Source organism: Lolium rigidum, chromosome 3 (assembly GCF_022539505.1).
Source record: "Lolium rigidum isolate FL_2022 chromosome 3, APGP_CSIRO_Lrig_0.1, whole genome shotgun sequence".
NCBI lineage: Eukaryota > Viridiplantae > Streptophyta > Magnoliopsida > Poales > Poaceae > Lolium > Lolium rigidum.
In genome coordinates this window covers 13,146,050-13,173,867 of record NC_061510.1, presented here as the reverse complement: position 1 = coordinate 13,173,867, position 27,818 = coordinate 13,146,050, and the positions used below count along the sequence as shown (strand labels likewise).

At 47.8% G+C, this 27,818-nt stretch overlaps 1 protein-coding gene across 1 annotated transcript in view; it reads left to right on the top strand.

Annotated features, from left to right (window-relative positions):
• The window catches only part of LOC124694345 (MLO-like protein 1), a 43,171-nt gene extending 17,626 nt beyond the window's left edge, over positions 1-25,545 (top strand). The window contains exons 4-14 of the mRNA XM_047227340.1: positions 22,857-22,973; positions 23,067-23,127; positions 23,301-23,392; positions 23,479-23,553; positions 23,626-23,714; positions 23,796-23,845; positions 24,443-24,483; positions 24,754-24,963; positions 25,059-25,126; positions 25,210-25,270; positions 25,360-25,545. Of these exons, the coding sequence (XP_047083296.1) occupies positions 22,857-22,973; positions 23,067-23,127; positions 23,301-23,392; positions 23,479-23,553; positions 23,626-23,714; positions 23,796-23,845; positions 24,443-24,483; positions 24,754-24,963; positions 25,059-25,126; positions 25,210-25,270; positions 25,360-25,545 (1,050 nt within the window). The remainder of the gene's footprint in view (positions 1-22,856; positions 22,974-23,066; positions 23,128-23,300; positions 23,393-23,478; positions 23,554-23,625; positions 23,715-23,795; positions 23,846-24,442; positions 24,484-24,753; positions 24,964-25,058; positions 25,127-25,209; positions 25,271-25,359) is intronic.
• The last annotated feature ends 2,273 nt before the right edge of the window (positions 25,546-27,818 follow it).

Genomic DNA, 27,818 nt, shown 5'->3' with positions numbered 1-27,818 from the left:
CAGCATAAATAATCTGGAACACCAACGTCTCGGATGCCACCGAGAGTTGAAGGACGGCGGCGCGCTGCTCAGCGGCCAAGCGAGGGTCGGTGAACTCGCAGTCCAAGCCGACACACTTGGTCGTTGCGGCATCGAGAAAGTCCCTCTTCATGCCACGGATCCACTTCTCCACCCTTCTTGCACGCAGCGCGACCGTGACCTTGAATGCCATCCCTTCGGCCATGAGGTGGTACACCCGAGTCCGAGGAGCCATCGACGAAGAGGGAGAAAGCTTTTGCGAATGGTGGAGGAGAGGAGGATGGAGAGACTGATTGGCAATGGTGAAGAATAGTGGAGCATATAAAGCAATGGAAGAGGAAGATGAACAGGGCCAGCCACCAGTGATCAATTCCCGTGGTTGGCCGCGTCGGCGCCGGTGGTTCGATTTCCCCGCGCGATGCTCGATTTCGACGCCGGCTGCTTACGCGTGACGGGTCTTGCAACGGCGCCAGGAAGTAGCTCCTTGTGACAGTAAAGCACACGTTCGTTGGGAACCCCAAGAGGAAGGTATGATGCGTATAGCAGAGAGTTTTCCCTCAGTAAGAAACCAAGGTTATCGAACCAGTAGGAGATGAAGGCCACGTGAAGGTTGTTGGTGAAGGAGTGTAGTGCGGCGCAACACCAGGGATTCCGGTGCCAATGTGGAACCTGCTGATAACGCGTGAAGCACACGTCCGTTGGGAACTCCAAGGGGAAGGTGTGAAGCGTACAGCAGCAAGTTTTCCCTCAGTAAGAAACCAAGGTTATCGAACCAGTAGGAGATGAAGGCCACGTGAAGGTTGTTGGTGGAGGAGTGTAGTGCGGCGCAACACCAGGGATTCCGGCGCCAACGTGGAACCTGCACAACACAATCAAAATACTTTGCCCCAACTTAACAGTGAGGTTGTCAGTCTCACCGGCTTGCTGTAAACAAAGGATTAAACGTATGGTGTGGAGAATGATGTTTGCTTCTGAAGAACAACAGAGAACAGAGTTTGCAGTTGATTGTATTTCAGATGTAAAAGAATGGACCGGAGTCCACAATTCACTAGTGGTGTCTCTCGAATAAGAAATAGCATGTTGGATGAACAAATTACAGTTGGGCAATTGACAAATAGAGAGGGCATAACAATGCACATACATATCATGATGACTACTATGAGATTTACTTAGGGCATTACGACAAAGAACATAGACCGCTATCCAGCATGCATCTATGCCTAAAAAGTTCACCTTCGGGTTAGCATCCGCACCCCTTCCAGTATTAAGTTGCAAACAACAGACAATTGCACTAAGTATGGTGCGTAATGTAATCAAAACAAATATCCTTAGACAAAGCATTGATGTTTTATCCCTAGTGGCAACAGCACATCCATAACCTTAGAACTTTCTGTCACTCGTCCCGCATTCAATGGAGGCATGAACCCACTATCGAGCATAAATACTCCCTCTTGGAGTTACAAGTATCAATTTGGCCAGAGCCTCTACTAGCAACGGAGAGCATGCAAGATCATAAACAACACATATATGATAGATCAATAATCAACTTGACATAGTATTCCATATTCATCGGATCCCAACAAACACAGCATGTAGCATAACAAATAGACAATCTTGATCATGATAGGCAGCTCACAAGATCTAAACATGATAGCACAAGAGGAGAAGACAACCATCTAGCTACTGCTATGGACCCATAGTCCAAGGATGAACTACTCACGCATCAATCCGGAGGTGGGCATGATGATGTAGAGTCCTCCGGCGATGATTCCCCTCTCCGGCAGGGTGCCGGAGGCGATCTCCTGAATCCCCCGAGATGGGATTGGCGGCGACGGCGTCTCTGGAACTTTTCTCGAATCGTGGCTCGGTACTAGGGTTTTCGCGACGGAGTGAATAAATAGGCGAAGGGGCAGAGTCGGGAGGCGGCCGAGGGGCCCACCCCATAGGCCGGCACGGCCAGGGGCCCCACTGCGCTGCCCTAGGGTGTGGGATCCTCGCGGCCCCTCTTCGTCTCCTCCTCGGACTTCTGTAAGGCTCCGTGCAAAATAAGACCGTGGGCTTTTGTTTCGTCCAATTCCGAGAATATTTTCTGTGTAAGATTTCTGAAACCAAAAATAGCAGAAAAGAGGAACTGGCGCTTCGGCATCTTGTTAATAGGTTAGTGCCCGAAAATGCATCAAAATGATGTAAAGTGTATGTAAAACATGTGAGTATTGTCATAAAACTAGCATGGAACATAAGAAATTATAGATACGTTTGAGACGTATCAAGCATCCCGAAGCTTAGTTCCTACTCGCCCTCGAGTAGGTAAACGATAACAAGGATAATTTCTGAAGTGACATGCTGCTATCACAATCTTGATCAATACTATTGTAAAGCATATGAGATGAATGAAGTGATTCAAAGCAATGGTAAAGATAATGACTAAACAACTGATCATATAGCAAAGACTTTTCATGAATAGTATTTTCAAGACAAGCATCAATAAGTCTTGCATAGGAGTTAACTCATAAAGCAATAGATTCTTAGTAGAAAGTTTTGAAGCAACACAAAGGAAGATATAAGTTTCAGCAGCTTGCTTTCAACTTCAACATGTATATCTCATGGATAATTGTCAACACAAAGTAATATGATGAATGCAAATAAGCAAGTATGTAAGAATCAATGCACACAGTTGACACAAGTGTTTGCTTCTAAGATAGAAAGAAGTAGGTAAACTGACTCAACATAAAGTAAAAGAAAGGCCCCTTCGCAGAGGGAAGCAGAGATTACTCTTGTGCTAGAGCTTTTTATTTTGAAGACATAGAAATAATTTTGTCAACGGTAGTAATAATTCATATGTGTTATGCATAAAACATCCTATAAGTTGCAAGCCTCATGCATAGAATACCAATAGTGCTCGCACCTTGTCCTAATTAGCTCGGATTTCCATGGATTATCATTGCATTACATATGTTTCAACCAGGTGTCACAAAGGGGTACCTCTATGTCACCTGTACAAAGGTCCAAGGAGATAGATCGCATTTGATTTCTCGTTTTTGATAGATCTCAACTTAAGGACATTCGTACCCGGAAAACATAGAAAACAGATAATGGACTCCTCTTCAATGCTTAAGCATTCAACAACAGATAATATTCTCATAAGAGATTAAGGATTGATGTCCAAACTGAAACTTCCACCATGATACATGGCTTTAGTTGGCGGCCCAATGTTCTTCTCTAACAATATGCATACTCAAACCATTTAATCATGATAAATCACCCTTACTTCAGACAAGACGAACATGCATAGCAACACGCATGATATTCAACAAAGGTGTAATAGTTGATGGCGTCCCCAGAAACATGGTTACCGCTCAACAAGCAACTTATAAGAAATAAGATACATAAGCAACATATTCAATACCACAATAGTTTTTAAGCTATTTTCCCATGAGTTATGTATTGCAAAGACAAGGAATGAAATTTTAAAGGTAGCATGCAAGCAATTTACTTGGAATGGCAGAAAAATACCATGTAGTAGGTAGTTATGGTGGACACAAATGGCATAGGTTTTGGCTCAAGGTTTTGGATGCACGAGAAGCATTCCCTCTCAGTACAAGGCTTTTGGTTAGCAAGGTTGTTTGAAGCAAACTCAAGTATGAACCGGTACAACAAAACTTACATAAGAACATATTGCAAGCATTATAAGACTCTACACTGTCTCCTTGTTGTTCAAACACCTTTACCAGAAAATATCTAGACTTTTAGAGAGACCAATCATGCAAACCAAATTTCAACAAGCTCAACGATAGTTCTCCACTACTAGGTTCAACACTACATGATGCAAGAGCTTAAACATGATCTATTTGAGAGCTCAAAACAATTGCCAAGTATCAAATTATTCAAGACAATATACCAATTACCACATGGAGCATTTTCTGTTTCCAACCAAATAGCAATGAACGAAGCAGTTTTCAACCTTCGCCATGAACATTAAAAGTAAAGCTAAGAACACTAGTGTTCATATGAAACAGCGGAGCGTGTCTTTCTCCCACACAAAGAATGCTAGGATCCGAGTTTATTCAAACAAAAACAAAAATAAAAGCATACAGACGCTCCAAGTAAAGCACATAAGATGTGACGGAATAAAAATATAGTTTCACTAGAGGTGACCTCGATAAGTTGTTGATGAAGAAGGGGATGCCTTGGGCATCTCCAAGCTTAGATGCTTGAGTCTTCTTGAAATATGCAGGGATGAACCACTGGGGCATCCCCAAGCTTAGACTCTTCACTCTTCTTGATCATATTGTATCATCCTCCTCTCTTGACCCTTGAAAACTTGCTCCACACCAAACTCAAAACAAACTCATTAGAGGGTTAGTGCATAATAAAAAATTCACATGTTCAGAGAGGACACAATCATTCCTAACACTTCTGGACATCACCCAAAGCTACTGAAAGTTAATGGAACAAAGAAATCCATCCAACACAGTAAAAGAGGCAATGTGAAATAAAAGGCAGAATCTGTCAAAACAGAACAGTCCGTAAAGACGAATTTTTAGAGGCACTTAACGTGCTCAGATGAAGAAGCTCAAATTGAATGAAAGTTGCGTACATATCTGAGGATCACTCATGAATTTTCGCTGATTTTTCTGAGTTTCCTACAGAGAGTTGTACTCAAATTCGTGACAGCAAGAAATATGTTTCTGCGCAGAAATCCAAATCTAGTATCAACCTTACTATCAAAGACTTTACTTGGAACAACAATGCAATAAAGTAAAGATAAGGAGAGGTTGCTACAGTAGTAACAACTTCCAAGACACAAATATAAAACAAAAATTGCAGAAATAAAATGGTGGGTTGTATCCCATAAGCGCTTTTCTTTAACGCCTTTCAGCTAGGCGCAGAAAGTGTAACTCAAGAATTATCAAGAGATGAAGCATCAATATCAGATTTGGGAGTTTTCTCAACAATGCATTGTATCTTGTCTATGTAAGTTTCAGAGGCTCCTCTTTCATTACTTTTAGGCTTACTATCCTCCTCAAATAAATTTTCAGGAACAATCCAATTAAAATTCTTTTCTAGTGCCTCATGCATTCTGCTTAAGAGGTATTGGTACTTTAATCTCCCCCTCACAATTGGTTTTATTAGTGTACTTTAGCCTATCTTTTTCCATCTTTTCAAGGGTACTTGCAAAATTAGTATAAATACTCCCTCTTGGAGTCACAAGTATCAACTTGGTCAGAGCCTCTACTAGCAACGGAGAGCATGCAAGATCATAAACAACACATATATGATAGATCAATAATCAACTTGACATAGTATTCCATATTCATCGGACCCCAACAAACACAACATGTAGCATTACAAATAGATGATCTTGATCATGATAGGCAGCTAACAAGATCTAACATGATAGCACAATGAGGAGAAGACAACCATCTAGCTACTGCTATGGACCCATAGTCCAGGGGTGAACTACTCACACATCGATCCGGAGGCGATCATGGTGATGAAGAGACCTCCGGGAGATGATTCCCCTCTCCGGCAGGGTGCCGGAGGAGATCTTCAGAACCCCCCGATATGGGGTTGACGGCGGCGGCGTCTCAGGAACTTTTCTCGTATTTTGGCTCTCGGTACTAGGGTTTTCCGATACGAAGGAATATATAGGCGAAGAGGCATCGTCGGGGGAGCCAGGGGGTGGGCTCCCCACATCTGGGCGCGCCAGGAGGGTGGGCCGCGCCGCCCTATGGGGTGGCCCCCCTGCTGGCCGCCTCCGACTCTTCTTCGATGTTCTGGAATCCTCCGTGGAAAATAGGGCCGTGGGCTTTTGTTTCGTCCAATTCTGAGAATATTTCCTCTGTAGGATTTCTGAAACCAAAAACAGCAGAAAACAGGAATTGGCGCTTCGGCATCTTGTTAATAGGTTAGTACCGGAAAATGCATAAAAATGATATAAAGTATGAATAAAACATGTAGGTATTGTCATAAAACTAGCATGGAACATAAGAAATTATAGATACGTTGGAGACATATCACCGGCCAGTAATGGTGACGCGCGTTGGCTTCCGCGGGAAACGAAGCGTTTGACTTTAAGTCCTGGTTTGGTTTACGCGCCGGGACTAAAGGGGGTAACGCATGCGCCGCGTGCCGCAAAACCCTTTAGTCCCAGTTTGAGATACGAGCCGGGACGTTTGGGTCCTAACGAGCCGGGACTAATTGGTGCCGTACGCTTGGAAGTTTTTGGGGTGACGTGGCCAGGCCTTGGATCCCGGCCCAGGACATGGCCGAGACTAAAGGTGCCTGACCAAAGGCATGTTTTCTACTAGTGGTTATACCTGACGGCGCAACACCCCGCCACCGTTGCAGCCGCACTCTCCCCTCCCATTTCCCCCGCCGCCTCTCTCGGTGAGGCCCATATCAACCGCCCCGCAAGGCGCTCAATGGCAAGGACAGCAGAGGGCAGAGGTACTAACTGCGCATAACTGCAAGTCCTGAAATGCGAGGCGGAGGGACTCGGCGTCGACGGAGTCGCTGGCTGTCTGGTGGAGCAAGCTGGGCCAGCGGCGCCGGAGCCAAGCTGGCGGGGGCGACGAGCTATGGAGGACGTAGTGGGGGGTCGCCGGCGGTCTCGGTTAGGTCCTCAAAGACGCGCGGCGGTTGGAATTTGGGCGGGAGCAGGGCGAAGGTTGAGGTCGCATGGGTGTAGCACCGGCCGGCAGGCCGACGGCAAGGGCTCGGCGTGCACGGGGACGAATTGAGCTCGCTGCTCAGCCAGCATGGGTACTAGGACTTGATTGCTTTTCAAAAAAGGGAGGTAGGGGGGTCTTTTGTAAATTTAGCAAATAAATCTTTTGTTTTTGCCACGTAGGACCTAAAAGTGGGTTCCAGCTGCTAGAAAGTGATTAAGATGCGCAAATTAGAAAATCAGTGCTCTTCATCACAAATATGCTCAAATAGTAGTAGTCATGTGACAAAACGAACATATTTGGTAGTTCCGTGACACGCCTGCCTCAATTGTGGTAGTTTTTTTTATCATTTAGTCGATGAAACATGGCAGTTTTCTTTAGGAAGTCAGGAAATGACATTGTCGGAAGTTTGAAATTACAGTACCTGTATCTCATCAAAGCATAAAATGCTTGCACCACACTTATTTGCTTGTTTATGAACAAGGAACTTATCAGCAACAGCTAAGGATATGCTTTTATTGTGTACCTTGTTTGTACTTTTCTTCCCCAATCAGCCACTCCTTTAATTTGGCATCGAAAGGGAGTCCTTATATCCAACTAAAAGTAGTCCAGTGAATAGACTTGTCATCATCCCATCTCTTCCACACATCATCCATATGATCATTTATTTCAAGCATAGTCTGCACGAAAGAGTAATTCAACTTTATATAGATCATAGATAGCAGGATCCAAACTGAAATATGATAAGCACCAAGTTGATTCACAAAAGCAATTTGAAGCAATTTACTCCAAGGTTCTACGCCAAGGTTCATTAGAAGCAATTTGACAACACTAGGAGTTGATTCACAAAAGCAATTTGAAGCAATTTACTCCAAGGTTCTACGCCATGGTTCATTAGAAGCAATTTGACAACACTAGGAGTATTTTATTTTCGAAAAATGGCGCTTTATTACTCAAAGTTTTGACGCAATACACCTGGCTTCCGCATAGCTAGGATGCACAGAGCCGTACACGGTTACAAAATAACACATTGTTCATCACAAAGGAGATCTCTAGAATAAAAAAACATATGAGCCGCTATCCTCAGACTATGCAGCCACCAATGTTGGATAATAAATTCCTTGGCCGAATTCTCCAATCGTGTAGACACCACCGTAAAGAGGTCGCGATCCTTAAAGCGCTGAAGCGGCGACCATAAACGGAGCGTAGCCGTAGACCGGTAAATTATCTGCATAAGAGAATAATTTTTTTCGTTAAAAACCTTATTATTTCTACATAGCCAGAGTGGCCATATGATGGCTATCGCTCCCACGCTGTCCTAAACCTAACCTCTACCCCATTTAGCCAATTGCCAAAAATATTTACAATGCTATGGGGAGGGTATAAGCTAGATCATATCTAAATGACTAACCATATAGCTTTAGCGAACCGGAACTGGAAGAGGAGATGTCTCTTCTTCGTGACAGAAAACACATTTCTTACACCCATGCCAGTTTCATTTTGCAAGGTTATCTTGGTGATGATAACACCACGGCGTAGGTACCATGCAAAGACCTTTGGTTTTAGTGGTATCCTCAGCTTCCAAATCCTTTTATTATTGTAAACCAGTTGAATAGGTTCAATTAACGCTTCATATATGGATCTTACCGAGAATTTGCCATTCTTGGTAAGTTTCGAGCGGAATATATCTTTCCGTTGAACCAGTTTGATTGAAGCTAATCTCTGTAGCAATTCATTCCAAGAGGTTAAATGGAGACCGACTACATTACGCCTGGATGCCATAAATGTTGGAGAAGTTTTCATCACCCTTTGAAGAGTTACATCCTTAGGACGTACGATCATGTATAAAGCTGGATATTATTCCCGGAGCGTGATTGTCCCCAACCATTTATCCTCCCAGAAACATATCTCCGACCCATCCCTAATGGAGAAGGACCCATACAGGAAAAAGTGCCTCTTGGCAGCCATGATGCCAGCCCAAAAGTGTGATTCTTCGGGTTTCCAAAAAACCTGAAAAATCGCTTTTGAGCCTATCTACTTCCCCCTCAACAAGTTTTGCCACAGACCTTCCTCGGTTAAGAACCTAGCCAACCATTTACCTAGTAAGGCTTTATTCTTAACATCCAGATCATGGATACCAAGTCCACCTTGATCTTTAGGACGACATACAATACTCCATTTTGTCAACCGATATTTTTTTCCTTTTACTATCTCCTTGCCAAAAAAACTTGACCGGAGATAATTCAATCTATCTAGAATTCCTTTAGGCAACTGGAAGAACGAAATCATATATAGTACCATATTTGTCAGTACTGAATTTATGACTACCAAGCTTCCACGGAGAGATAGTAATTTTCCTTTCCAACTACTAAGTCTTTTCTGCAATCTTTCCTCGACTATTTTCCATTCGGGTAGAGTAAGTCTCCGATGATGAATCGGAATACCCAATAGCTTATTGGAAAAGAGACTAAATCACATCCAAATAACTTGGCATATTGGTTGGCATCGTCTTGGGCGTCACCGAAACAAAACAATTCACTCTTATGAAAATTAATCTTTAGACCAGATAGCTGCTCGAAAGCTGAAAGAGTTAATTTCAGATTTCTTGCCTTATCCAGGTCGTGATACATAAATAGAATTGTATCGTCGGCATACTGCATAATAGACAGTCCCCCATCAACTAGATGAGACACCACTCCTTCAATCTAACCACCTTCCTTTGCACGCTCAATTAAAATGGCCAGTATATCCGCCGCAATGTTAAATGACATTGAAGATAGGGGATCGCCTTGACTCAACCCTTTCTTTGTTTGGAAGTATTTACCCACGTCGTCATTGACTTTGATGCCAACACTTTCACCAAAGATAAAGTTATTAATTAAAGCGCGTCATTCTGGAGAAAAGATTTTCATCTGAAGTGTTTGTTGTAGGAAAGACCATTTAACTTTATCATAAGCTTTTTCAAAGTCGATCTTAAGGATAACCCCATTTAAATTTTTGCGGTACATCTCATGTATCGTCTCATGCAAGGTCACAACACCATCTATGATGTATCGACCTTGCATAAATGCAATTTGAGTTGGACACACTACGTGATCAGCCACTGAATTTAGTCTAATAGTAGCAACCTTGGTGAAGATTTTAAAGCAAACATTAAGGAGACAGATTGGTCTGAACTGCTAAATACGATCAGCATCGTTAACCTTAGGGAGGAGAATGATTTCCCCAAAGTTAATCTGGAACAGTTCTAGTTGCCCGGCGTGGAGCTCTTGAAACAACTCTATGAGATCTTTTTTAATAGTACCTAGAATGTTTGGTAGAACTCGGCTGGGAAACCATCAGCTCCCGATGTTTGTTATGCTCTATTTGGAAAACAGCTTTCCTTATCTCCTCCTCCATATATGGGGCGGTAAGGACATCATTCTCCTGAGGGAACACTTGTGAAATATCATAAATTCTGGATTCATTCAGAGATATATCTGACTCCTCAGGTGCCACAAATAAACCTTATAATAAGATGTAATGCATGACTTTAATTGCTCATGTCCCTCGATCGTAGCATCATCTTGGAGGAGGGAGTGAATGCGTTTCTTTCTGTGTATGTCATTAGGAACACTATGAAAGTATCTCGTATTCGAATCTCCCTCCAATAAGAACTGACCCTTTGATTGTTGGTACCATTTGAGTTCCTCCTCGCGTTATAGTCCGGCTAACTTCGCATTGTACTGATTTTTTAAATCAAATTCTTGCATCGTCAACTGTCTAAGTTCCGCCATTGCCTCTAAATCGTCAATTGACATCGAGAGGCCGAGTTTCTCTTGTTTGAGTTGTCCAGTCATATGTCGCACCCACCTTTCAAGGTATTTTCGCACAACCCTTAGCTTGCTATTCCACCTTTGGATAGGAGTGCCCGTGACAAACTGCTGTTCCCATACATTTTAACCATATCCGAGAAACCCTCCCTATGTAACCATCCGAGTTCGAATTTGAACCGACGTTTACGAGGTGGAGATGGGGTCCCAACACTAGGAATATAAATTGGGTCAAACTACAAATCTAAACTGACCACATTTTGTATCCATCATGAACAGCGTGAGCTATACATGAACTACCTGAACAGTATGAGTAGTTGGGAATTTGCAAGAACTACGTAAACAGGTATGCTCTTGTACCAAATGAAATGTCCGTGTTGCTGATTTGAACTAGCTTGACGGAGAGGGTTCGACGGAGCAGCGGCGTAGTCAGTGTTGGAAACGTAGTTGACGGAGACGTCATGGACTGGCGGGGCGATGAAAGTGGAGGCGGCGTTGACGATTGGAGACGAAACCTTAGAGCATCTCCAGCCGCGTCCCCCAAACGTCCCTCAAATCGCGCCGGATTGAGCGTTTGGGGGACGTGTTTCATTCGTGCCGCGTTTGGGGGACGTCGCTCCCCAGTCGCGTTCCCCAAACAAAATTTCGCAAATTTTAAACTTAACTAGATTCGAATAGATTCGTCCAAACTTACATAGATTCGAACGAAATTTGACTAACTTTAAAACTAAACCTAATCTAGAACCACTTGCGGCGGCCGGAGGCGTCGTAGTACTGCTGGAAGTTGTACATCTCGTCGGTGACGACCTCCTGCTTGACGCGCTCGTCGACGGGCTCGTCCACGGGCTCGTCCTTCACCAAGCCGCTTGGTCCTGCCTCGCCGTCGTCGGTGAGGTCCACCAGCGGCTTGCCGGAGTCGCGGATGGACATGGCGATCGCCGCGTCCAGGTCGCCCCTCCAGGCGTCCTTGTCGTCCATGGACGCCAAGAACGCCGCCCGCAGCCCTGGGCAGTCCTCGGGGTCGTCGCTGCTGGCGATGAGCCGCTGCTGCCGCTCGTACTCCGCCAGCAGCGCCGCCTGCGACGCTTCCTCCGGCTCCTCCTTCACCTCCGGCTTCGGGATGAGGAGGGCGCCGCCGCGCCTCCCTTGCTGCCGCCGGCTGCCGCTGCCGCCACGCCTCGTGTTGACGGGCGTCGCCGGCTCCTCCTTCACCTCCCGTTTGGGAACGGTGTACGGCGCCGATCGGTAAGACGAGGACGGCGTCGATCGCGCCGGTCCCGAGGAAGAAGAGTGCGAGGAGGACGAGTACGTCGTCCTCCTCGGCTGCCATTGAGGAGACGGCGGCGGCGACGACGGCATCTCCAGCCTTGGAGCGCCATTGCGGATGCCGCGGATGACGTTGTCGAGGGTGCGCCCCGGAACGCCCCAGAACAGGGCGCGGCCGTCCTTGTTCCAGCTATTGGGGCCGCCGACGAGGTTGTCGGTGCTGCGCATCTCGATGTCGTACTTCGCCTTGAAGTACGTCGTCCACCAGGCGTCGTTGTTGTCGACCGCCCAAATCGGATCCAACCGCTCCTGGGCGGTGAGTTGAGCCCGACGGGCCTTGACGGCGTCCCACCATTGCTCCGTGCGCGGCTTCGGCGGCGGCGGAACGCCAATGCCGTTCACGGCCATCTTCCAGCCGCCGCTGCTTGGCAGCCGCATGTCCGGCGGGACTGGATACCGGGCGTGGTACAGCGCCCACGCCTCCGCCACGGTGAGGCTGCCGCGGCCGAAGCCGTTCGCCGCGGCGATCTTGCGGGAGGACAAGCTCGACATTTTTTGAGCGGCGAGGAGAGGATCTGGGAAGGGGGAGGCGGCGGCGACGAGAAGGATTATGATGAGCGGCGATAACTGGAGGGCGTCTTAAAACAGCGGCGGCAGCGGGTGGTTGCACGCAATAACTCCGGCGCGGACGACCACGCGGCCATGCACGACGAGACGCGTCCCTGCGTCGCCTGGGAAAACAGGGACGCCATTAACGTCGCTTGACCAAAGGTAGGCGACGGGGTTTTAGCCTTCCGTGCCGGCCGACGCGTCGGGCCCGCGTCGGTTGGCCTCGCTTTCATTGTGTCCGGCGTCCCCGGAGCGTCCCCTGTGGGACGGGGACGGGCTCGGGGCGCCGGACACCGTATCGGGCCGCGCCGGACAAAAAAGGGCTTTGGGGGACGCGGCTGGAACGCTTTTTTTGTCCGACGCGCCCCAAATCGCTTTGGGGGACGGTTTGGGGGACGCGACTGGAGATGCTCTTAGCTAGCCTCATCCCATGTAGTACACAAAGTCGCCAACCGATCGTCATGTACCACGGCCCCAGCTGGCGGTGGACGTCTCGTCTGGACCAATCACTCCAATACTGAAACAACATGTGTGCCGACCACTGGTTTGATGCCGGAGATCCAACCAGAACAAAAGGAGCGCTCCAAGGAGTGATGCGCACACCCCGAACAGTCACCGGGTAGATTATTGGATATGAGCTCTAGACAAAAGTCAATGACCAGCCGTAGTGAGCTATAAAAGAACTACCTGCCGAGCATCTTCGCCATGCCCACGGTTTCCTTCGGTCCGCTGGACGGTTGCTTGTCCGCCATCCCTTTGTTGTGATTCCACCACACCAGGAAGTCTGGCGTGCGATCCGCTGGAGAGGATGTGGAAGATTTGGTCGTGTGTGCCTCGTCGATCTCCCGATCGCCACGAGCGCCGCCTTAGCACTCGAAACCCTAGAAAAACGTTCAGCATGTGCATGGGCCCTCGTCGCTGCCTCAACTGCAAGAGCGAGGACCATGTGGACCGCAAATGCCCCAAGGCCATAGCGCCGGTCGCTGGCGAGCTTGCCCATAACGCTTCGCCGCCGCCCCGTGGTGGCTCTCCAGCGACGTCAGCTGCTACTGCTGCTGGTCCCCGTGTGGTACCCGGCATGCAAAGTGTGCTTACCGTGTCCTGGCTCGCTAGCGGTTGGGTCCCAGGGAGTTCTCGCTCCCGCCACCCCTGCACCCCTCTTTGTAGGACCGCTTGGGTGACTGTGGTAATGTGCCGGTGGTGGAGCAGCAGTCTGCTGATCCTCCTGCCCCTCATGGTGTCGTAGAGGTGGTGGTCGAGACACCATTTGAATGTGGGTTGCGCCTAGAGCGGGAAATTCGTGATGTGCCGCCGATGTGTCCAGAAGATCGGGCACAAGGTGTGTCTCCTTTTACGACTGGGAGCGGCATAGAGAGCAGGAGCTGCGCGCCGACGTGCTCCTCTCTATGGTTGGAGCCACTGCCACGGAGCGGCGCCTTGCTCCGGTGGTGGATGTTGATGTCGAGGCGGCGTGTCTGGCTCGCGAGCATGGTATCATATACCAGACGTACGTAGGAGGTGGAGTCTACGGAGAGAGTTCTCTGGTGGGGCTTGGTGGCGTTTGTCTCCGGCACGCGGCGGGCGGTTAGCTGCTCGGCGGCCATTATCGAGCGCTTCCCCGAGCTGGAGGGGCACTTCTTTGTGCATAGGTATTGGCTGACAGACCTACTGCTGGTCTTCGATCCTAGGGCCAACAGAGACGTCCTTCTCACCGCCGCCACCAACCCATTTGACGGAAGAAACTTCTCGTTCGGTTCGGCATCTGGAACTGCCAACTCCTGGCGACGCGCCACTACTTCCGTTTTCCCGTCCATCTCGAAGTGATGGGTGTTCTGCCGATCGCGTGGAACCTGGACACGGCCAGGTGCATCTTGGGCTCATCTGGTTGGGTCGAGCGGCTGGGCTCGGTGACAGCCAGCCGCGCTGACATGGGAACCTTCTGCATCACGGCTTGGACGGACGACCTCGTCGGGGACCAAGAAACTTTGGCTGGCGAAGCACTTGGCGTTCGATGAAGACGACAATGACCTACTGCTCCCATCGAGGCGCTGATCCCGAAGGAAGTCACCTTGCTGGACTATGACACCACCATCGACATGGTGCATGTGGAAGACACCGGTGGCGCCCTTGATGCTCCTTGCTAGGCAGTGCCTCCTGTCCTGGGCCTGGTGGTGACGGCGGTGGCCCGAGCAATGGCGGGGGTCGCGCCCCGTCCCGCTTGATGATTGCTCGCAACCTCGTGGCGCTCGTGCTGGTGGCGTGTCGGCCGCTGCTCCCACTCGCCGGTGGAGGGGTAGCGCAGAGAGGTGGGTGGTGTTGGGACACATTGTCTCTGTTAGGCCGTGGCCACCCGCTATGGAGCTCGTTGCTGCCCCGTGCCTGGACTCTGTAGTGGTGCCTAGCCTGCGCGCGCCTACCCCACTCTGCACCTACAGCAGCGGCCTCGCTCGCGTGCTCGATGTGGATTCGGCCAAGGCAGGGGAGCCGGCGATAGACTCCGGTGGCGGAAAATTTTGGATCCAAGGTGGACATGGATGACTTTGTTTTCTTCCGGCGTGGCTCAACCACTCTCTCGCCCGGAGGTAATGTAGGTTCTTCGAGCTCTGCTTCGATCCAATCGCGGAGTCCGAAGGGCTAGCCCAAGGCTCATCTGGTGCTTACGGTGGCTGACGAGGGGCCGCTTTCTAAGACAGGCCCGCTCTCGCCCACTAGCTTCATCGGCTCGCTGGACTCGTGGAGGACCATTGACGACCTCTTCAAGGTTTTGCCCCTCTCGATGTTTAGGATGGAGCTGTCACCCACTCCCTCCCAGGTGGCAGCGACGGATGAGGTGGAGGAGGGCGAGATTGTGGGGGACGCCGCTGCTGTTAAGGTCCAACCTCTGTTGCCTGGCACTGCGACGTGCTTCACGGGGGGGGTGGTGCGCTCTGGTGATGCGCCTCCACTGGAGGAGTCCCAGGCCATGGCCTCTGTTTCCTCGGGCTCCACGGGCCTACGTTGCAGGCTGGAGACATTTCGGGAGAAGTGTAAGACGAAGAAGGCGGTGCTCCTCCCCCGCCCAGAGCCCGGGAAGACGAGGAAGAAGAGGCCTCCTCCCTTGACGGTCCGCAGGAGTGTGGAAATGGCGGGGAGGTTTGCTCAAGGGGCTTCGATTAAGCTCCAGCAGCGCACCCTCATGCTTCAGTTGGGGATTGCATGCTGGAGGGAGGTCATCGGCGACAACGCGTTGCAGGCCTACCTCCGCTACTTCGACGAGAAGCCCATGACGGCGGATCACCTGGAAGCCTCCCTTGCCTTGTTTGGCTGGCACCCTGATGTCCTCCCCGTGGTTGATGATGACCTTGTGGTTTGAGTTGTGGTTTAGTGTGGTGATTTTCTAGCTTTCTTGTCGGGATGGACATGTTTTTTCCCTCTTGGTTTGGAATGTTGGTCGCCTAAACTCTTTGGCCTGTTGTGACTCGATTTATCAAGTGGTTCTTGTCTCGGGCGCGAGTGTGGTTTGCTTCCTAGAGACTAAATTACAAGTGGTGTCCCATGCCACTATGGACAGGAGCCTAGGACAAGATTTTGGTAGCTTCTTCTTCCTCCCTACTGATGGTACTTGTGGGGGTATTCTCCTTGCCAGGAAATCTTCTGTTATTTCCCTCTCCACCCCCACATTTCCAACAATGCCATTACAGCCAGAGTGGGGCCGAGGGAAAATGTGCGCTGATGGCTCACTGGAGTTTACGGTCTGCAATCTGATGCGGACAAATGCTGCTTCCTCCAGGAGATTAAGGACGTCCGGGATCTCCACCAGGGTTCGTGGGCGCATGCGGGAAATTTTAATCTCATCGTGGATGCGGCTGACAAGAACAACACCAACCTTAATTGACGCATGATGGGAAAGTTTCGGCGTGTCCTGGCGGAGCTGGACTTGAAGGAGCTTTACGTTAATGGATGCCGCTACACGTAGTCTAATGAACGCGAGCGGGCTACCCTGGAGCGCCTCGACATGGTTTTCTCCACTGTGATTGGGAGGTGCTATTTCCCCCTCCTTCCTTTTGGTGATGGGTTCCTCCACCTCAGACCATTGTCCCCTTCTGCCGAGCCTTGCGACCGAGATGAAAGCCAGTCTCCCATTCCAGTTTGAGGCGTTCTGGCCTAAGGAGGACGGCCTTTTGGAGACTGGGGAGAGAGCTTGGTCCGCAGGGCTGGTGGTGGCGAACCCGTTCAAGCATATGGCGGGGAAACTAGCGGCAACTGCCAAAGCTCTCTCTAGTTGGAGTTACCTCTTCATTGGTAGGAACAAGAGGCTGATTCTGTTGGCCAACGAGAGCTCATCCTCCGGTTGGACGTGGCTATGGAGTCCAGGGCACTCTCGATGGAAGAGAGGGGCTTCCGCCGCCTCATGCGCAAGCTTCTGGGGCTTGCCTATCTGGAGCACACTATGGCGAGATAGAGGTTGAGGATCACATCGCTTGTAGAGGGTGATGCCTGCACGAAGTTCTCCACTTGCACGCTAACCACCGAAGGCAGAAGAAATTTATCGCTCACCTCAAAATGGATGGGGTTCTGGTGGCTGAGCAGGAGAAGAAGGCCGAGGCGATGAATGCCTTCTACAGTGACTTACTTGGTTTGGAACCGGAACAAGCTTTCTCTCTCGACCTTGACTTCTTAGGGGTGAAGTCCCATGACCTCTTGGAGATGGACCTACCTTTCACCGAGGAGGAGGTCTAGGAAGTGGTGTGTGCTCAGGAGCTTAACAAGGCTTCAGTGCTAGATGGTTTCTCGGGGAGGTTCTACGTGGCTTTTTGGCCCATCAACAAGACGACGTGATGGAGGCCTTTTAGTATATGTGGGTCGGGTATTTCAGGGAGTTCCACATGGCCAACAAGGCCCTGGTTTTGCTGCTCCCTAAACGGGCAGATGCCGTGGAGGTTAAGGTCTTCCGCCCCACTAGTCTGATCCACAACATGGCGAAGCTTCTGGCCAAGGTCCTCTCCTATCGCCTTGCGCCTAGGATGCCCGAGTTTGTTCGCCCCAGCAGAGTGCTCTCATACGTGGTCGCTGCCTTCATGACAACTTTCATCTGGTGCACCATATGGCACGGAAGCTTCACGTGCTCACGTGCGATTCCATCCTGCTTAAGCTCAACATCACCAAAGCTTTCGACGCCGTGGATTGGGCCTTTCACCTGGAGGTAATGGCCAAGTTGGGCGTTGTCCGTAAGTGGACATCCATGGTCGGTGAGCTGCTCAGCTCCGCTTCGACTCGAGTGCTCGTGAACAGTGCAGCCCGGGAGATCATCTTCAATCGCCGAGGTCTGCGTCAGGGTGCCCCTCTTTCCCCTTTGCTCTTTGACAGAGTGATGGATGTCTTGCACCTTATGTTTGAGAGGGTAGCGGTCGTGGGTTTGCGCACGGAGCTCTCGGTCAGTGGTTTCCGGCATCACACTTAAATGTATGCCGATGATGTGGTTACCTTCATCAAACCCACCGAGGTGGACCTCTGTGCATGTACCCAGATTGTGGAGGACTTTAGGATGGCATCGGGGTTGCACACCAACCTGGGCAAATGCTTGCTCCACCCCATGTGATGCTCTCGGGAGCAGGTGGCTTTGGCCAGTTCTATCCTCGGTTGTGAGGTGGCTACTTTCCCTTTCAAGTACCTGGGACTCCCCCTTGTGCTTAGAAACATGACATCAGCTCGGCTGCAGCCCGTCGTGGACAGTGCAGCCAGTAGACTGCAACCGTGGTGTGCCAAGCTCCTCAACCGTGGTGGTAGGACTATCCTCGTCCAGAACACACTCTGCGCGATCCCGTCCCATGCCATGATGTCGCTGGATATCCCTCCGGAGGTCATTGAGGAGCTGCTCAAGATCTATCAGGTCTTCCTTTGGAAAGGGCGGCCGGAGATCAGTGGCGACCATTGCTAGGTAGCGTTGGACAAGGTGGCCTCCCCTAAGGCCTTTGGTGGCTTAGGTATTCCAAATCTCCGCCTCCTTAACCTTGCTCTTTGTTGCCGGTGGGCATGGCTACAGAAGGTGGATGCTTCAAAGGCCTGGGCGGAGTTTAACATTCAGCTCCCCGGCCTCTACACGACTATCTTTGATTCGGCTACCTGCTATATTATGGGCATTGGTGAGCGAGCTTGGTTCCGGACTGACATGTGGCTGGATGGTGCTAAAGTGGCAGAGATTGCACCGAATGTGGCTAAGATGGTCTCCCAAAGGAGGTATGTTGCATGCTCGGTGCGAGAGGGCCTTGCTGGCCAATGGCTTTGGGACAGTGGTCCAGACATGGGAGAGGAGGCCTTCCCATGAAGAACATAAAAAATTACATTTAATATACAAGAGCCAAGATCCAATCTACAAGATGCAAGTAGTGTGAGAGAGATTTACATCTACATACCCTTATAGATCGTTAAGCGAAAACGCATTTAACGTGGTTGATGTAGTTGTTCCCTTCGGGATCCACTCCGATCCTCATCGCAACCAGTGGGGCCTCCGAGTTATGCACACGTTGCAGCACAAGACCGCATCCTCCTTCTTCATCCAAAAAGTATGATGGAGATGTAGATGGAATCTACATGCCAGCAACGCGAATACGGTGGATGCTACGGTGGAGATTTCTGTGGCCAGGGCTTCACCTGCACGTAGGAGCGTAGGGAGAGAGAGGGTAGCATGGGGTCTGGTGGCAAGGGATTGAATTGGCCGACACCCTGCCCTCCCCTCAGTTTATGTAGGGTAAGGGAAGGTGACATAGGTATCCCTGATGGGACTGCCGAATAAGGTACTCGGGAGTTACTGAAGGCCCACGAGCCGAAGTTTATAAAGCTCGGAAGCCCAATAAGCGTCGATATGGAAAATAGAGATAGATTAGGAATAATAGACTTGTATTATTACGGGAAGGACTCAAATAAGTCTCCGAGACTTTGTACCTGGTACGATACGAAAACCTCGGCTCCACCTCCTATATAAAGGGGAGCCGAGGGAGAAAGAAAGGATCGAATCATTTTTAACATCAACCCTAGCTTTTAGCAGTCGAGCACCTTTTTGACTGAAACCTTCGAGATCTACTTGCCCTCTACTTTCCGCGAAACCCTAGTCTACAACTTGTAGGCATCGACAAGTTAATACCTTGTCAGAAGGGGTGCGGCCAAATTGGCCCCCACTCCAAGTCTCTTGGCCAGCGGCTAGGGGGGACCTTGCCTCCCATGTTCTCCCCTTAATTCAAGGGATTCTTCCTTATCCCTTGGTATGGAGCGCATGTGCCATGATAGGATGGACGCCTGGCCCATGTAGGCCATGGTGTTCTACCCATCTACCCCATGTGTTCCCTCTAGGATAGGGCCCCATTGTGGGACCCCAAAACCTTCTAGAAGATTCTCGCTACGATACAAGAAAATTCCAAACTTTTTCGGGACCCTAAAATCAATTTCCCTTATATAAATATGATTCTCTGGATCATTCTCTACGAACAATCTCCGGACTCACCTTTCTTAATATCCCATTTTTACCATAGTGATGTTGAGCGTTAAGTGTGTGACCCTACAGGTTCTAGAATCAGTGGACATGATCGAGACACCTCTCCGATAAAAAATCTAGAGTGGGACCTGAATGTTCATAATGATTCCCACACTTTTAACGAAGATCTTTATCGTTTGAACAAAGATGGAAAAATCCTGTTTTTGATAAATGCAACTCAACAATTACTTTATGATATACACAAAAATACCTTTATGATCACCTAATTATGAAGTGACGTTTGATCACCTTAAAGTGTTAATCCAGTACTAGGAAGTGACATAGTATCATTGTCTAGGGATTTGTATATATTTTACATTGGAAAGCTACAGCAGTTAAACGTTGATAAGATTGTATTGCTTTGCTTCATTTATGTATTTTCTATCATGCTATTCTTTTAATGAGATGACCCCGTTGTTAATCGACAACACATGTGTATGGTCACGAAATCTTAACCGTCACTGACCAATGGACTAGTCTAGTAGATGGTTTCTAGGGACACAGTGTTGTTTACAAACCACACTAGTATTAATATTTCCACTTAATACAATTCTAGCATGAAGTATAAAATATTATCAAAAGCAAGGAAATATGATAATGACTATATTATTATTGCCACTAGTGTATATTTCCAACATGAAGGTCTCACCAAGCCACCCTATGGCATGCCGGACGCACCACGAATCTAGCATACCCACAACGCGCAACGCATGAACAAGCACCAGAAGGCGCCGCCGTTCATTCAGGGAGTCCTAGATCTAGTTTTCCCCCAGAGCAGTCCATGCGACAAAGAGGATGACTGCAACAATGATGCCTTCATAAGGATAGTGATGCATAAACTCCACCATCACCAATAACCGCAGTTGGGATTCTGTTTTCAGCAGCAGCTATGCCTCCCCACTCGTAGCCTGCTATATCGTCGTGTGTTCGTCGCGCAGATGAGATCCATGCACTCCATGGTTAGTTGTGTAAAACTCACAATTACCTTACAACGAAGCTTCACCCCTCCTCCACCCATGACCTCCCCTAGACATCTAGGGTAGGCCACCGTTGCCCCTCACCATACAACCGCTAGATCACCGGAGGGCAAAGCCAGATCGAGGGGGGTCGCGGTGGAGGGCCCCTTCTCCGTCGCGGTTATGAGGAGTGGCCGCAGCGACCCTCGAGATGGTGCCTCAGCTCAGTGCATGCTTGTAAATGGTGTGTCGGTCACGAGCGTGAAGTGGATTCCTCCACCTTTGAGAATCCACCCTAGCGGCAATGGGATACAAGCGGTGGCACCGTCCTTGTCGTGGCTCCTGGGAAGATTGTACGCTCCCTTGGGACATGGTGGTCGACTGAATGGTGGAGATGGTGGCCCAGCCGGTGTGGACGCGAGAATATTCTATCAACAGCGGCGCCTGTGGGCTTCATATACCTCGTTGGATCGTTGGGGGCATTGTGGTGGCTTTTCTTGTTCCATACGTGCTCCGCGGGAAACCTTAGATTCAGGCTTCCCAGATATGATGATGGCACCTTTCATGTGTCGTCACCCCCATGGGTGCATCATGTTTGGAGATATTTATCGGCTAAATAGACAAGTGGATAGCTTTAGTGGCTAGGAGAAAATTTTCGAGTGCTTCTTGCGCGTGGACCCAGGTGGAGCAATGTTGCATCTACGGCATCGATGACGGTGAGTCTCGACGGCGTCGAGAGACAGGGCCTCGGTGGTGGACACGATGTGATGCACACGCGCAGGACGGGGCAATTGTCTGGCGCCATGGCGGCAGGGCATCGATGGTAGACGTGGCAACTGCTATGCAGATCTTTGTCCTGAAGATGGATCAGTAGTAGATAGTGGTGACAACTTCTGTAGCCTGTGCATGAGGTGCTCGCTAATAGGAAGTACAATAGATCCTAATCTACAGGCTACAAGCCATTACACATCAGCAAACTCTGATGTGGAGGATAAAGAGAAGAGAGCCGACAACTTGTAGCCTAGGTGTAGCACAAAAATCAAAATGATGGAGCCCGCATCCAGCTTGCGGTAGATGCTATAGCCGGCTCTTCCCTACCTTTTGTGTTTTGCATGCAAAAAATCCCTATGCAACCATTTAATACTTAAATATATGTGCTCCCTTTGTTCCGGTATAGGTAGATTGTAAATTAAATCATGATGAGGACGTGGGCATAGCCCAGTGGTTGGAGTCGCAATAGGAGAAATATATAACAAAGCATATATCATTAGAGAGCTTAGATGTTCTACTTTTTAATGATATAATTTTTATATTTTATAATTGATATTATGTTGACCAAATTGACAATCTAAGAATACGTGGAAGCCCTATGCACTAGGACGGGCGTAGTACAGCCAATCTAATAGCCAATTTATTGTATGAAGATTTATTTGTGAAATCTTTATATATGACTATATAGCCGGTAGTTGGTTACACTATTGTTCTTGCTCTAAAGAGTCTACTAGCACAAATGAGTGCTCTCGCTTCGATCAGTGGGTGTCTCTGGGTATGCGATGTTCTTAGTTCTTAGGTGATGAGAGTTTTTCATTGTTTTCTAAGGGAATAATGCCCTGTTGACATGATCCTCACTCGTTGTCGGGTGTGTAGGTATTGCGTGGTGACTTTAGGTAGTTTGCTGTATGATTTTTTTGTATACCTTTGTTGAATAATTTAATAAAAAGGTTGTATGCATCTTTTCGATGCAGAAGTCAAGGTACTCCCTCCATTTCGAAAAAGCTTACAAAGGACAAATGGGTTTTTCAATACAAGTGGTCCGGCTTTTTTTATGCAGCATGTCCTCCGTTTTAGCATATTTGTAGGCTGAACAAAAAAAAACTTCCTAATGACAGACCCATTTTACATTTCTCAATACTACCAATTCAGTATTAAATAGTACTGTTGATAAGGGAAACTATGCAATCTTCAGATCTTTCTACGATTTGGTGATACACGTGATCTCAAGCGTTTGTTTAAACAGGGAAAAGTTCTATTGTTGTCCAGTGAAGTTATACATCAGCTGGTAATTTTCGTACTTGTGCTGGCTGTCGCGCACGTTTTGTTCAGTGTTTCAACAATGATTTTAGGAGTTGCAAAGGTAAGTCTCTGACGAATTACGTAAGCTGCATAATATGCAATAACAGGGTTTGCTTTGCTATTTTAGCTGATTTCACCATCTTCTCTGACTCAGATACGTCAATGGAAACAATGGGAAAGTGAATTTCATACAGTCGATTACAACGCAAGAAGTGGTACTTAGACCATTTTTCGTGCTGCCAACAATAGACTTGTTGCCTTCTCGGTTGACAGCAATTGTTCTCTTCTGTGAAACGAAAATGGATAAACTAAGAAAAAGCGACTTTCGTTACAATTTCAAACGTTTTGTTAGCAATTGGACGATATATAAATCCATCTTTAACTGCAGGGTCTACCAGGTTTTCCTTTGTGCGTCAACATTTATTTGTTAGGAATCATTTTTATGCTGTTGACCAGGATTCAAGAATATTGGGTTGGCTGGTAAGAAAATCATACCATGACTATTATATCAGATATTTTATTTTGGGTTATGTTGGACTAATCAAGCTTTGTTGAATGTCATTCAGCATTCTTTTGTTAAGCAGTTCTATGGGTCAGTAACTAAAATAGACTACACCACAATGCGTCTCGGTTTTATCAATGTAAGCATCACTGCATCACCGCCGTGTGTCCTCTCTTGTCTGTTGAAAGTTGACGCCATTTTTGTATTGCAGAATCACTTCAGTGGACATACAGTATTTGATTTCCACAAGTACTTGATGAGGGTTTTACAGAACGATTTTAAGAAAGTAGTTGGGATAAGGTAATCCAAAGAGTTGTCCATGCTTTTTATATTGTTCTAAGAAAAACAAGAAGCTAATTAGCATTGTTAATTTTCTTTCAGATGGTACATGTGGATATTCGTGGTGTTCTATCTCTTGCTGAATATTAATGGTACAGTTTAAATCCTTTCTAAAACGGACACGCATGCGTATGCTTGCGTGTGTACACGCACGTGGATGTTGTGTGTGTGCGTTTGTGTGTGCTTGCGTGTAGATTTCCCTTTTGTAAACGCGACAAGAAAATAATGAAGAACGAAAAGAAAATTGATGCAGAGACACAAGATTTTAACGTGGAAAACCCCTCCAACACAGAGGGAAAAAACCACGGGTGTCAGCCAGCAAAACTTCACTATATCGATGTTTACAAACGCCATGGGTTATCTTATAATCTGATAAATCCTACCCGGTGGCTTAGAAGAGGTATATATAGATGGTGGCATCAACCTGTTTTGGTCGAAGTCTCCGGCGATGGACCTCGCTCCGCTCGTCGGAAGTTAGTCTGGGTTTCAAAAATCATTTGTTAAATTTTTTTTTTCTGAAAAACAGCTCTCATTTCAAATCTTAGATTAGAACACGTCTTTCAATTTGAAAATCTGAACTTATGTTTTGGGTAAAGGCAAACAGCCGTAGAGTGGTGTTCCCCAAAATTGTTTTTTACCCTTGTCAATAACATTTCAGATAACTTCTGCCCCGTTTTTACTATATGCAGGCTGGCACACATACTTTTGGATTGCATTCCTTCCTCTTCTGGTAAGTGCATATACAATAACACGATGTTTCAATGTGATATCACTTCAGACATTTCAATGTGAGGCATGACTGCTTCAAATTCTTCTGATGCTGGAAATTAGAACAAAAGCCCAGCAGTACTAATTTTTTTCCTAGCCAGTATTAAACAACATGTAATCTAAAAAATGTATTAAGCAACATGTAGGAATATCAGCCACACCGTGAATAGTGTATAGATATTTGGGAGTACGTGCTTACTGGGCAGTGGGCACTGCTATATCCTCTTTGCAGCTTCTGTTGGCCATTGGCACCAAACTGCAGCACGTCATCAATCTGCTAGCTCGGGAAGTACATGATAGGGCAAATGTGATAAGAGGTGATTTGGTTCTAAATCCATCAGATGACCTTTTCTGGTTTGGACGGCCAAGGATTATCCTGAGCCTAATCCACTTCATCCTGTTCCAGAATGCGTTTGAGATCGCATACTTTTTCTGGATACTGGTAAGTATTACGCGATGCCGTTTATGAATCGCATTCAGTTAGGAATTTAGGATGCAATGACCGATCACGAATTTTTCTGCCTGCTTCCGCTGTAGATCACCTATGGATTCAACTCCTGCGTCATGGGGAAAGTTGGATATACCGTGCCAAGGCTTGTTATTGGGTATTTTATATGTTTCTCCCGTATGAAAAAATTCAGCACGATCTTGCTCTGGACTCACTACGTCCTTGACCTCGTAATTGCAGGGTCATTATTCAATTTATCTGCAGCTACATCACCCTGCCTCTGTATGCAATTGTAACACAGGTGCATCGGACATCATGTCTCTACTCGTGTACAAGTTTCCAGTCGTCTATACAGATTAGTAACGGACTGTCTATCTTCTGAGCATGTAGATGGGAAGCTCCTGCCAGAAGGAGCTCTTCAGCGATAATGTGCGCCACGCCCTCCAGGGATGGGCTCAAGGAGCTAAGATGACAGCGCGGGATAAGCATATTGACATGGTTATGGCGGGGCCTTCCGTAGAAATGATGAGACAAACTTCACGGGAGAGCAGTTGCGCCGATGAAAGCATCGAGTGATGGTGCATCAGGGTAGTGACTAGTGTCTGGCATATTGTCAGTCAAAGTATCCGTATTGACGTATTGTGTAGTGCGTTACTGTTCGTATTCTTGTTAGGTGACCGGGGCGCAGGAGAAGGGCTTTACTACGTTCGGATGCATTTTTCTTATTACACTGAAATGACTACAATTATTGTTCTGGGAGTTTGGGTAATGGGTAACCTCGTTGATCCCATACATGTACCAAAATCGGGCTAGCGATTTGCCGATAATTAAAGCGGGAGAAAGAGGAGTGAGTACAAAAGCGCGTACTCACGAGGAATAGAATTGGGCTTTTCGCAAAAAAAAAAAAAAAGAATTGGGCTTCACTTGCCTATAAAGGTATGGTGAAGTTTAGCGATAATAAAGTACTAAAAGCCTCCAAACGGAAAAGTGCACCGTCAATAAAGCCTTGGACAACAACTATATATTGGGTCTCCCAAGTCAACACCCAAGAGGGCTTATCCGTTGAACATATAGGACGTGTTTGGTATCCTACATGAAATTCATGCACCACTGCGTCAGCGAGATGGGCCTCACTGCGTGTTGTGAACGAGCAATGGGCTATGAAACGCGGGTCGTTTGGCAGCCTGAGCGGCCTTTCTGCACCGGAGATGGAAGCAAGGCCCCATTGTTTGGTTCCCGTTTCCAGCCCAACTTGCACGCACGAAAACATGAATCAGTTGTTTGGTTGCTAAAATCACAGTTCCATATCCTTACAACAATTCAAATAGGGTTCTGTCAAAAAACAATTCAAATAGGGTGAGAATACCGTGCCATAACATGTTACATACGATCAGACACTAGGTCGAAGAAGAAGATCCTCACGATCACTACGATGAGGAAGACGATGATGTAATCTTTGACCCGACTCGGACGTACCTCCGATGGTGCTCCTTGTAGAGCATGCACTTCCTCCGACGGTAGTTGTGCTAATGGCACTGGCTCATCGAATAACTCATCTGCCAGGAAGGTGAGGTACTCTTGATGTGCCTCCTTCAATGTTCCATACCCTCGGTAACTGTTGTTGGAGTAGCCACTGACCTGATCTTGACACACCCTTCACGAGCTGTAGATTCCTAGAACCCATCTGTGGAACACCACATACCACTAGCACGGCATAAGAAGAACAGGTAATTGATCACAACCATGAACCAACTCATAACAGAGCAATAGAACTACAAGTGTTGACAGTAAATGATAAACTAACATGGGCATGCATGATCATTCCAAAAGTGGATCACAAGTTCATCCTACACTAGTATGGTATCACCCTACCACCACAACAAAAGTGGGTGTCACCAGGATTTCTCCCCATGAGTTTATCTTCATTGACAGCTACGAGGGAGTCAAATTCAGCACGTTCGACACAAAGGTAAATGTCGGTATTCCCTGCTTACCCCGTGCCACCTCGATGTCGATCGCGATGAGCATACAAAATGTTTGGTTCACAAGGTTGCCGGCCAGCGATTTCTTGGCGCACTACGGGAACCCGCCAAGCTGCCGACGGCCGGCGGCCGTCGGCACAGCCTGCCTCACCGTCGGCCCACGTCTGTGCCGACGGCAACCGTCGGCACCTTGCCGTCGGCACAATATGGCCTCGGCACAGACAAAGTAACCGTCGGCACAGGCTGGCCGTCGGCACAGCATCCTGTGCCGACGGCTTTGCCGTCGGCATAGAAATAACGCCGTTTGGCAATTTTGGCTCGATTTTTTTGAATTTTTTTTTTTCAAATTTTTTCAAATTTTTTTTTTAAATTTTTTATCCCAATTTTTTTAATCTCTCACAAGCATTATTTTAACTCTAACTACACTTAACATTAGGTCAAATTCCACTCATGATCAGACTTCCCGGTCAGTCACCCATCCTCACACTACTCCACCCCTAGCACGCTGATACGTCTCTGACGTATCGATAATTTCTTATGTTCTATGCCACATTATTGATGATATCTACATGTTTTATGCACACTTTATGTCATATTCGTGCATTTTCTGGAACTAACCTATTAACAAGATGCCGAAGAGCTAGTTGTCGTTTTCTGCTGTTTTTGGTTTCAGAAATCCTAGTAACGAAATATTCTCGGAATTGGACGAAATCAATGCCCGGGGTCCTATTTTGCCACGAAGCTTCCGGAAGACCGAAGAGGAGTCGAAGTGGGGCCACGAGGCGCCGCCACCATAGGGCGGCGCGGCCCGGGCCCCGGCCGCGCCGACCTATGGCGTGGGGCCCTCGTGTGGCCCCCCACGTTGCC